The following is a 12,824-nucleotide window of genomic DNA, read 5'->3' on the forward strand; positions in this document are numbered from 1 at the left end:
CAAAATATCTTCAAAGATCACTTCATGTCCATCACCTCACCATTAGGAGCTACTGCCACACAACAAAAAAAACCTGACAACAAAGGAGCAGATTTAGGACTCAAGGAAGGCACTAGATCAGACAGGAACTGATTCTGAAAACTGTTCATAGGTCAGAGTACAGCACAATTAGCTGATAATGTTCTTGAGCTGCAGATACTGCCTGAGCATGGGCAGGTGCCATAGTGTGCTTGTGGGTTTGTCACTGGCTCCTGCCATGATCCCATCCCACAGCGGGAGGGGTTTTTTGTGTCAGCACATCAGCCCAGGAAGCAGGAAGTCATCCTGCTTTCTACTTTACAAACTCTCAGGTTCACCTTGTGTTGAATGACTTGCATATGATATTTCCAAATCCAGAGAAAAATTATTTTCCTTTAAACTCTGAGATCTGATAGTAAGTCAATTCCTGTTTTCAAGCATGTCCCCTACCCTTTTCTTTGTTTTCCTCCAGATGCCCCATACCTCTGTTGGTCACTGCATCCCTGGCCAGTCCCAGGCACTACCCCAGACATCCACAGGATGGATGGAGGGAGCATCCACAGGAGGTACAGTCTCTCTGTTCAGTAATCCAGCTGAACAGAGCATTTGAAGGGGGTTCAAACAGAAGGGCAGCCTTTGCCTTTGCTGCCCAGCTTCCCATAGAAAACATAAAGTACCCTCACCTGTAGTAAAGCAAATCGCCATTGATGTCAAAGAGAAAATTGCAGCACAGAATTACAACACTTCAATCGACTGAAAAATTTTAATTCTTTTTCAAAACAGTGGGTTTAGATTAAGCCACTTTCAGTTTTTTAGCTGCTGGCAGTTCTGATTTCATGCAACACAGTTATGAGCAGTTTGCTTTTTTCTTCTTTCTATACCTCTGCTCTAGGGCTAACCCACAGTTAGTGCTGATGCAAAAATCTTTAAATGTTCTAAAACCTTACACTAAGCAGACAAAGAGTCAGAGTCAGAGAGAAGGCCAGCCTAAATTTTTTGTACCACAGACATCAATGGACTTAGAGAGGAGGAGGAGGAGGAGATTGATGCTTGTAGGAATTACCTGAAAACCACTGAACCTAAAAGCATTACAGAGGCCACAGAAATGACCATTTCTGTAATGAGGTAATCAGGCTACCTCATTTAGGATGCCTGTTGGCTTACCTACTTCTCCAAAAGGCCCACAAGATGATTCAAGGCATAAAAAGAAGGTCTCTCTGAGTCACTGTCTCAGATATCTGAATTTAGGTTCTTAAAATTAAGAAATAAGAATAGCTTAAATAATGTTTTTTTGGCTGCTGCTGTGCCATACTGAGCTGTGCATAGCTCTTACATTTGTATCTTAGTGTCTACTAAAACACTGAGGAAAAAGTAGGTTTAATCTTCTAAAAATGTGAAATTGATGCAAAAACCTGTCTGGATGCTATGGAATATTTACAGAACTTGATATAACCTTTGGGATAATATCACAGCCAAGCTATATAACAATTACATATCAATTAGTTCCTTAAATTTCATAGAACTTCAAGGAAAAATAGCTTTTAGCAATTATTGCATTGACATTCACTTTCAGGTTTGTGTACCACATTCAGTGCTGGCCCCTGTTAGTAAGTTAATGACAAACTGAAGAGAGTTTAGAGAAAAATAACCATGGTAGGTTTGCAGAGAATGACTGACAAGATAGATGAAAAGAACCATCTGTGCCAGTCTTGACTAAATAGTGGGTGTTGCATATAGGTAAAGCCTTATAAAAGAAGGGCCTTGTTACATGTGTAAAATCATGGCTCAGGCCTGCTACTATGGCTAAGTAGAAGATGACTATGGAAAAATGACTCATCTGAATTAGAGGTAGAAAAACAAGTTCTATAGCCATCACGTACTCACATTGTGGTGTATGGTGGTTGGTTGAATTATGTTTCTTATGATTTAAAACTGTGTACCTGATAAAGGTCTAACTTCCTAAAAAGGCCTGGTTTTTCCAAAAAAGTGCTCCTTTGCACCTGCCTGGGGACTCTGTGTCACTACGGACCCTCACCCACATCTGGGTACAACTAAATGAATATGATAAAAATCACACCCATTTGAAGGTTATAATTAACTGTTATGGATGGAGTCTAACTAATTAGGGTTCCATGAAATCAGGTCACTTGAGAAATTTAAATGCAATTGAAGGGGGATAATAAAGTATAGTATCATAGAAAATGCTTTGGCATTTTGTGGTAATGGAAGTTCACCTTGCTTGGAAAATTTTAAAGTAGACAAAATATATTTTAAAGAACACCATGAGAAAGCAGGCATTTAAACATAGGTCTGTACCATCTGCAATTCAATTTTTGTTCTCTCCTTTGGGTGTTGTGTGATTCATTCCAACAGAATAGACGTTTGTCTACAGAGTATGACTCCAAAAGTTTTGTTTCCAAAACTATAAACTCCTCAATAAAACATCTAGGTTAGTGCATCTTCCCAAAACACTTTAATGCCTTTTAATTGTCTCTCATTTTTTTCAATTAAATATTCTTTAAATACGCTACTGGAAGTGTCTTTTCTTTCATTTGACCAGCAGACTATATTCCCATTTCAGCTGATCTCTGTGAAAAGAAAATTAGAATAAATATGTTTACAGGCGAGCCTATTTAATTTTAATTTCCCTTGCTCTGTGCTGAAAGAAGGCAAAGTTACCAGGCATTTCCCCTGGTCTTCAGGAAAGTTTTGGAGAACGTTCAGCATCTGGAAATGTTTGGTTTGCCTTTATATTTCTTTTGAAACAGGTGCCAGAGTCCCTATTAAAATCTGAAATAAAGACAACATACACTCCAAGATAAGCTTTTAAAATCTAAGTAATATTTCATCCAGGATGGAAATCAGTTGTTCTATTAGAAATAACTTTTTGCTGCCACAGGATTAACAAAATTTGCAGTGTCCCAAAAAGACTTTCACCTTTAGTAAAACAATTACCTATTTTCATGATTCCTATGGAATAAAATTAGAAGACATCATGTCCTTTCATGACTTTGCAGCTAGCAAGAAGAACAAGAAATATCAGCTTCCCAAAGCACCAGAGAAGACTGATTAAAATTATTCATAATATAATAAGCTGTAGTGACTGATCTGATGGCAATTACCCACATCTGATGGTTATTACCCACAATTTTTCCAGATAGGATGAATGCTGTAGTCTGAAGCCCTTCTCATTTTCCTTTCCCTGAAACCACCTTTTTGGGCCATAAAACTTTGGTGAAAGACAAGATCCTAGACAAGATTGAAATCTTTTTTATGGGATGGAATAACAAATTTAAAGGCAGGCTTGTCTCATGTTTTTGCATAACAATCTTGAATCTGGATCTGAATATATGTCATCATTCCACGATGGACATTTTTCCCGTATACAAAACAAGTTCTACTGTATTCCCTACTTCTCATGTTGCCATGGTAAAAAGCTTTCAGACCTAAACTGACATGGCTTCTGTGTGTTAAGAGGAAATAAATAAGATCCCTATGTAGATTTATTCATTAGCATCTACTGCCCCTCTTATTCTGTCCTGGTTTTAAAAAATATTAAGAAATAAACAAAAATTAACAAATAATCCATTGCCTCATAGGCTAATGCAACACTGGAAAAACTAGAACATTCAACTGGACTGAAATTTCAAAGATCGGCAGAAGAAGCAGTTTGCCACCCAACCCAAAGAGCTACAATTACTGACATTCTTCACCACGGAAGAGATCTTAAATCCACCATATTTAGAAACTTGTAAAATGCCAGCTCTTTAAAAAAAGTTGGCAAGGAGAGGAGCGCAGATTTTTTTTAGAAAAAATCATTATCTATATGTGGACCTAGGTTTAGCCCCTAAACAAGCAAACCTATTGCTTTCCTGTTTAACCAGCAGGACATAAAAATAAGAATCTGAAAACACATGCAGGAGAAACAAACAGAAATGAAAGCCCTATGTGATAAAAGCTGGAGTTTTGCAAGATCTTGCTCATTAAAGCACATATTATATAAAGCACCGTGGATTAATTTGAAGGATGACAGGAACATTCGGGGAGATGGAAACTTTTGCACTTCTGACTCCCAGATGTGATATTTTATCAGGGAGAAGTCATTTGTTGCTTTGCTGAGAGAACAGTTTTGATACAATAAAACATAATTTTCAATCTTCTGAATGTCCTAAAATCAAAAAGTCATGAAACACTTTGAAGAAGTGAGCCCAAGCACATGTAGTCAATTCATTTAGAGGTGACTAAGCCGAGGCATATATTACTATCTTTCATTTCTAGACTGTGTTTTTACAGGTTCATTTTACATACTGCCTAAGAAAGAAAAAATAATTGAAAGCTAGACAACAATGTAGAGTATAAAATAAAATGTAGTTCAAAGGGTGGGTTTTTAAGTGATTTCTTGGCATCTGAGAATACAAACAAGTCCCATGACAAATCTTGTTCTGTGCTAAGTTATATCAATAAAATTAAACCCTTTTGAAAATGTCTCAGAAATTCAGCTGCTTGTAGCTCTTTAAACACCTATTTTCACTGCAATGCAGGTCTAAGAGGCTGATGGATGCACCAATATAATGAAACTCAAACTTAACTTCCCAGTACAAAAATGCTTAAAAAAATAAATCTATATATCTATACATCTGTATATCTATTTATCTATATCTTTCCCTGTATGAGAACAAATACCAGGTGATATATAGTTGCCATGACTTTTCCCTATTTTACCTAATGACTGTGATTTTTCAGCAATTATTTATCAATTTTTTCAAACAGCCTCACCATTGATAAAAGATCTTGAGCCAATGTTTTTAGTAATAAAAGCTATATAAAACTTACCTGCTGTAAATGTAGCATCCCATATGATTGACTTCTTTGTCTAATTTATACCGCCGGAAGTCCTCCCAAGCATCTTTAATGGCTGTAATGGCCATTATAACACAAATTGGGATCACAGACACCTCTGGTTGGAAAGCATTCACCACTGGCACAAAATTCAACAGTGCAATGAACACAAAATAAATATTGGCAAAGCGGTGAAACTGCTCATAGATATTTTTCGGGAAGAAAGTTAAGATGGTATATTTTGTGGTCTTAACTTCATTGGAGTCATAGTATCTGTTCGGATTGTCCTTCCACTTGCTTCCAAAGGGCAAATTGGAGACGATCACACGTTTATTTTCATTTTTCTTCTTTCTTTTCCTTACTTTTCCTCGCTTCTCCAGCTCCTCATTTTGGATTTCCATGTCTGGAGCACCACCTTGGCAGCAGGTTTCCTTGAAAAAATGTTTTTTCCATATCATTGTAGAGAAGTTGCCTGAAACAATTTTCCTTGACATCTTGTTTTTCTTTCAAAAAGTAGCTTCAAGTTGAAAACCAATGTATTTAGAAGAGTTCAATAGTCCAAGTGAACTCCCAAATGGTGGAGAGAAGAGTTAAGATGTCCGAAGCCCAGGGCTGTCTCTTCCACTCCAACCTGCGCCTACCCAGGGACAGGAATCATCCTGACTCAGCTGCGCCAGGTCTCAGAGCCTGCTGGGGCGGCTGCACCTCACGTATGCCAAAAGTATCCTGAATGTTTTGTTCTTCCTGTCAGCAGATGCCTGGAGGCCCTGTTTAGACCATTTCCCTGGCAGTAACTCTCTGCTCTCATAAAGTGTCTCTGCTTTAACACAGAGCAGTGGCAAAGCTGAGAACCTACACACGATTTTCACAGGTCACTCCAGGAGTTTAATAATCACTTTATAACCCGGGGAGTTGCCAGGAAGCTCAAAGGTAATGGGCAGAGTTCTGCGTCCCAGATGTCAACAAAAGATTGCTACAAGCCTCAGTACAGACAGTATTGCTCTTTTATTTCCTCTATCTACTGTTTGTTTTCATGACCATAACATGGATTATTATTAAACAAACAACCAGTCCCCATTCCCCAAGCTAAGTAAACCTATGATTTTGTAGTCAGAGGAATCATACATAGACATAAGCAAGTGAAGTGCAATGTACCTGGATTGCCTCTCAGCCTGATCCTTCTCCCCGATGGACCCTAAACCTTCCTCTCTCACCCAGATACCCCTTCCCCTTTGATCCTTCTTCCTCTGACACGTAAGTGTGTCAGCACAGATAAGGGATCATTTCCAGAAGAGCCAATGACTTATATGCAAACCATAGCAATTTTTTTTCCCTGTTGTCTGGGCTTAAAGGCAGGTGAAAAAAAGGAAAGCACACAAATATTTAAACTTATTTTAAATGAAAACTCGTATTTGCTTCATGATGTAGTGACAAGCACTTAACTAACTTAATTAACTTGTCCAAGTTAGTACTTGGACAAGAAACTCTGATGAAATCGAAATGTTGCAATAAGAATTGCAGTGAAAATACTTCTTCCTTCTGAGTCAGTATTGAGGAAACAGCTTCCTGCAGGTGTTGCACCAGCTACAAAGGCAGGCTGGGTTGTATTGATCTCTCTGCTTACTGAAAGTCCTAGAACATTTTTTCATCTCCTGATTATCATTCACCTTGAATGCAGTTGATCATTAATTTCTGCATTAGTGGTTTTCCTGTGATACATCTGAAAGACATTGTTTCAATTTTCTGTACAGCCCCAGTTTTCTGTTCCAGACTTGAGAAAGTTCCATTTATCCTCCAGATCCTTCTGCTATCAGAAGAGGATGCTGTGTGTGTTGGCAAGCTGCTCTGAAAATTTGGAATGAAAACCTGTATATATCAGCACACACTGTTGTAATATGAAACAAAACCTCAGTGATATGGAGATGATTTAAGTGAGATAAATAAGGCATTTTTAAAGGTATAAAAAAATTTTTGAAATGGTTCTTCCAAACTTACAGTATTCTGAAATGTCAGTGAGGGAGTTACTGTAAAATCAGATCAGCAGTTTCCACTACAACTACAACTGCTGCTTTCAATTAGGAAATCAAATAAAAATTTTGGAATAATGGAATTAAGCCTTAGAGGGGACCTGTATTATTTGAGACCTTCTTGATTTACAGGTAATGTAGAAGTGAAAATATCTTGATAGCGTTCTGTATCTGGGGAACCTGCTTTATCTATGAAAAGCACTTAAGACACCAACAATCAGAGAAAACAGCAGCAACCAGCACCGTGAGGATTCTACAATTCTTACCATCTCTCCACAGCTGAGAAAAGTCTTCCATCTTTAAGGATTTAAAAAGTATCAAAGAATTTTGGGCCCAATACATTCTGGGAGCAACAGACTGCAATAAGCCCTCCTAAACATGAATTAAGCATGAGTATGGTAACTCAGCTTGAGCAAAGTAACCTCTGGGGTAGACACAATCCTGGCCACCAGCGTAACACTGCAAGAAGCCATCTCACATCCTGGGGAAAGGGAGCACAGAGAGACAGATCAGGGATGCAAGTCAAGATTATGGTAGGGCAAAGTGAGATTACTTGTAGACCCACTGTACTGGAAGCCCATTTAATCGGAAAAGGTTTACTTAGTAAACTGTAAATACACGCTTCCTGCCCAATATCTATGTGTGGGGAGGGTTTTTTGAACAGCTGTCTCTTGTTTTTTCTAAATAAATCACATGAGCAACATTTTCTGCAGCAGGATGGGGAAATGTTCCCTTGTGCTTTCGTCTGCCTATTTAGAAGTCCTTTGAGTTTGTCATTAGAAAAGAAACCAATACCTGTTATCCCGTGTATGCCTCTGTCTCCAGCTCTCTGAGTGATCCTGCACACTACTTAATTAGAAGACCATGTTTTTCAAAGTCCAGCAACAGCAAAATTTAGTTGCATTGTAGCCCAGAAGTGAGGACACCAAAATTAGAGCAATTGTCTGAATAATAATTTTTTTTGTTTGTTCCACTTAATATTCAAAATCAAAGTGAAGTGGCCTCTAAAAGACAATCTAATATTTACAGTGTGTATGATTATAAAGCACTTAGTCTGAAATTATGTTGCAGATGTTCATGTGGGAACTCAGCAATGCTGAAAAATTCCAAAAGGAAGCAGCAAAAAATGAAAATAAACTGGAAACTGACCAGAAGATCCTTTATATGTAAAAACCTTTTATGCATCTATGTTTTTGTCAGAATGTGCTGACTCTGATTTCAGTTCTCCAAATCTGAATATTAAAGTGCCTCAAAGAGAATAGTTACTTATTTATATGGAATAGAAAGAAAAAGCAGAGGCTGAAAAGACTGCCAATTCACTCGGGCACAGCTGCATGTCAATCAAAGATCAAGGGAAAGCTTAATCAGGACCTAATAACGCAGCATTGTTGAAGGAATGTCCAGTGACACCTGGGCTGGTGGCACAGGTGTAAACAAAGTGTACTCAGCATAAACTTGTTCTGGTTCTCTCCAAAGCAATTATCTTCAGGCATTTTGGAAAGAATGACACAAAAGTCACTTCACTCCAGGAACACACTCCTGGCAGTCATGCACCACATGGAGAACACCTGGAGACCTGGGAGGACCATGTCAGCTATTGGAGGATGGACACAGGTTAAACTGGACACAGAACTGATCTCCCCCTCCTGTTAAACACGTTTCCTTGGCCTTGAAGACTACCACAAATTTCTATATAAGAATCTGAGAATAGAATGCATAATAATATGTACTTGTAAAATGCTCTTTGGAAGCATGAATTCCCTTTTAATAACATTACTAAAATTCCTTTCAATTCTATCTCTCCTTCTATACTGCGGTCCCCTCCCAGTCTAGGTCAACTAGGATGTGCATTTTTGCATTTAAATAAACTAAATATATAAAATAGGATAATATGACAGAAAGTATTTTATAAGACCACAAAAGAGTATAATACAAAAATTCACTTGTTAGCAGGGTGTTTCTCCCCAAACCCCTGTTAATAAAATCTAAAAGGCCAAAATTTACAGTATGCCAAATCAAGGCTGGTTTTCCTAGAAAGGTTTCTAACCCCCTTATCTTATCCATATCTCTGATCTTTTTTGCTCCTCCATCTGTCAGGTCACAGAGTTATAACATTAACCTTAGGAAATGTCACTTTATGCCAGAGAAAATGAGTTACTTGACAGGCAGCCAGCTCAGGCAGCAGTGACAGGGGGAGTGAGAGAGGACAGGGGTAGGAGGCAAACACTGATGCACTCACACTGCAAATTACTGCAGCTGCCTAAAACTAGTCCAACTATTCTGGCTCTTTCTAAAGCAAGAAATCAGCAAGAAGTGGCCTACAGGCAATGTTCCATGGAGACAAAAAGAGCTTATGTTTGTACTGCAAGGTGACTCAAGCCAGACCTTTTTCAAGGAAACAGGGATTATTAAGTAATTTTGGAAAACGTCACATTTTATCCCCACAGAAAAATCCATAACTCAAGCAAGAGAAATTAACCCTGTCATGTCAGAAACTACATGACAGAATATCAGATGCACTGCAGTGAGGCAGCATAAGCAGATACCCAAAAGCACATTAAAAATTTGAGATCTAGAAAAATTTAAAGAAAATTAGTCTGTTTGCTCAGGCTGCATTTAGAGAACATAGTGATGATATGTAAATACCAGAAATAGGAAGCAGAACTAGGTCAGACCTGATGCAGCACTTCTTTGTTATCCAGCAGTGTAGTTATTTTATAAAGTTAGGCAAAGCCAAGAAAAATGGTTTGATGGGAAGCAAATGCTCCAAGCCATAACTATTTCAGGCCTAACAGACTGTTATCTGAACAGAGCATCTTCTCAGGCTGGGTACAGATACTTCCTTGTCAGAATCTCTGGCAAATTCAAACTTCCTCTCGCAATTTATATTCAAGCTCTATGTTTTGAGTAAAGTTTATCACAAAATCTCTGATAAGGAAGTGAAGTGCAAACATTGGCAGCGTTTTATTTCTGAAAATCTCATATGAAACCTTAAGGTAAAAAGCAAATACATGCCTCTGTCCTTCAGAAAAATCCCTGGGATTACTTTTTTGTTGCTTTGCAACAAATTACTTGTGCAGTCATTTTTCTGAATGCAAAATAATCATGACAATGAGCAAATAGTTGATTGATCCCAGAAATGAGAGGGAGAATGGAATCCAAGTGATACCAGAACAGCAACTGTTAAGGCTGAACCCAAAATGAATTTAATAAATCTAATTCCAAACCTGATCTTCACTTACATCTGGTTGCAACATCTGAGACAATATTATTGTAATATGTGTTGTTAATTACTACTCAACTAATGGAAATGAAGAAATTTTAATTTTGCCTAAGATTGCTCAAGTCTGAAATATGTCCTTATTATATTAGGTCATAGGCTGGAGACAGATTCACAGCTCAAGTCACCGATGATCATGAGACAGATAATAAAGATTTATCATGGCCCACCCCTTTTATAGGGGGTTCAAAATTCCCGCTCTTACACACCTGATTGGTTGTGGTTTAGTATGTATTTAAAGAGCAGAACATGAAGTATACAGGCACTCTGATGATTTGTAACCAAGGTTTGTTTGAACAAAAATAACAAACTCTTTTTGCTTACCTTTAAAGTATGAGGGTGGCTAATTTATTTTACAAACTAAAAGACTGCTTTTTCAAAGTACTCAATTAATTCAATTATAATCGTAACCATATGACATTCAAAGCCAAACACAACAAAAAACATTAGTAACATAAGTGCTCTTTGAGTCTGATGTATAAATGACTTCACTTCCAGGCTGACTTTTACATACAGTAATTTCCACTGAAGTTACATTAGGTCATGAGCCTGTTTTTGAGTCAAAAGAAGAAAGTTCTCATCATCCTTTCCTTGCTTATACTGCTGACATAAGAGACTTGCAGCCAAGTCTTCCTCACAAATTCTGAAGTGTTACAACTGGTCCCAGAGTGTGTGAAAGAGCTTCTGTACCACTGCCAAAGGTTGTTTTTGTCAGAGCAATCTACCTGTGTGTTAGCACAGTGATTTCAAGCTGACTTTTCTTGCTTTTAAAAGCACTGGATTGTAATTTATATCTTCACACTGAAGTTGATTACAGCCAGCTGTTACATGTGGCACTTGACTCAGTCATCTTCTCCAGCTCTTAAGGAAGCTATAACCCTGAAGTAGATGGTGGAAACCATCATTTTTTTACAGCTTAGCTTTGAGCAGGGAAAGCTATGAGCCTGGAAAGCTGTCAGTCTAACTTCCTGGAATTTTACTCATTCTTTAATTATCTTACATAAGCCCAGCTAACCCATTGTAAACAGTGGAACTTTCCCCCTCTAAATTCAGAGACAGATTCAACAACTTATATTGTGCTCTTTCTTCTCTTCTATTCCTTTTTATTTTCTCTAACTTGATTGTTGTGGCTGTTGAGCTCTGTGTTCCTTCTCATTACATGAGCATATAGTAAAGTTATAAATACAACAGTGTGCTGGGAATTACATTGCCTGAAATAAGAGGCGTGACATTTGCAAGGTCCTCCTAATAACATTAACTGCCGTCACTGATGGATTATAAGATAACCAGAGCAATCTGTAGTTACTGTTAACACCAGTCCAAACCAAAAGTTACTTCACAGTGGTTTTATTGCTTTTCTTAGCAATTAGAAGACAAAGTCTTTTGGCAAAATCATCTACTTCTGTATCCAGTACACCGTCTTTTCATTCATCGGTGTACTGCAGTGCCTCAAGATATGGTTTGTTAGTGTACCATGTGAATTCTACAAAAGAAATTATTTTCAGAATAAGTTCCCCTTGGACAAAACCCACGGGTCACATTGGTCAGCCTTGCCATTACATGACAGTCTAGCACATCTGTAGTATCTAAGCAACTTTTTCATGGAATACTGGCACGAAAGGCAATACATACACTTCAGGAACCTTGTTCTTCACAAGGGCTAATTGTGACATCCTTACCAAGGAGCTGTGCTTCCACTGGTAAGAGAAAAGTGAGTTGTTTTTAAAAATGGACTGTCAATGTTTGTAGTTTTGTAGCTGTCTGAGGCATGAGATTGCATAGCCTGATTCCCTGTTAACACTCATCAATACTTTCCCATTGCCAAACTTGCCAGTACTTTTATAAATTTTTTTCCTATATTAGCTATGTGCTTGATGGAATTCTTGATTTGACAACACTAAGAAATAAAGCAGAATACTCTCCTAAAATAAATTTTACTTTATCACATAAAATACAGGTTTCTATAGACACAGCAAGGTGATTTCCTACAGAAATTTGAAAGGAACAAAACCAATTTCAAGACTATTATGTAGAAAGTTCCACTTTTTGCTGACATATTCAAGAGGTGATGATGGCTCTTGGGATTTGTGGTACTACATGAGGCAGCTCTCCTTGAGGTCTGTCACACAATATACTGCAAATAGGTGGTTACCCAAAGAATAGCAACACAGACACTAAGGTTACAAAAAGAAATGCCTTTTAAAGATTTTTTCAGTGCAGGGGCAAGCCAGGGGGGTTGCACTACCCCAGCTAATCACCCAGGACATAAGTGAACCGGTAGCTAGTGAGAAAACGGGCAGAGTGCTGAAATATTAAATGATGCCATATCAAATGATTCTGGCTCTAACAGATATAAGAGCAAGATAAGAAAGAATTCAATTATTTTGAATTCAATTCAGAAAAAATTCAATTCTTCTGAAGTGCTCTGTCTGTTTTGCAATCATTAACCAACTAGTCATTGTAAAGAGTTGATGATGTAAATGAACCACCCATTTTGCAAATAGAAAAATGACTGTTAGTGTCACAGGCAAGGACAAAAGCTCAGAAACAACTGTCTCAGTTTTCCACTCATCCCAACAAGATTTCACACAAAACTATTGCCTTTAAAAATGTAGAGCTGTGAAGAATATGTTGGGTTAACCCACATCAGCTGAGTATTT

The 12,824-nt window shown here is 37.9% G+C and overlaps 1 protein-coding gene across 1 annotated transcript in view; it reads right to left on the minus strand.

The window, feature by feature from the left end:
- ATP10B (ATPase phospholipid transporting 10B (putative)) overlaps positions 1–5,258 on the minus strand; it is a 41,696-nt gene extending 36,438 nt beyond the window's left edge. The window contains exon 1 of the mRNA XM_058849141.1: positions 4,852–5,258. Within this exon, the coding sequence (XP_058705124.1) occupies positions 4,852–5,258 (407 nt within the window). The remainder of the gene's footprint in view (positions 1–4,851) is intronic.
- Positions 5,259–12,824: the final 7,566 nt, after the last annotated feature.

Source organism: Poecile atricapillus, chromosome 13 (genome assembly GCF_030490865.1).
Source record: "Poecile atricapillus isolate bPoeAtr1 chromosome 13, bPoeAtr1.hap1, whole genome shotgun sequence".
Lineage (NCBI taxonomy): Eukaryota > Metazoa > Chordata > Aves > Passeriformes > Paridae > Poecile > Poecile atricapillus.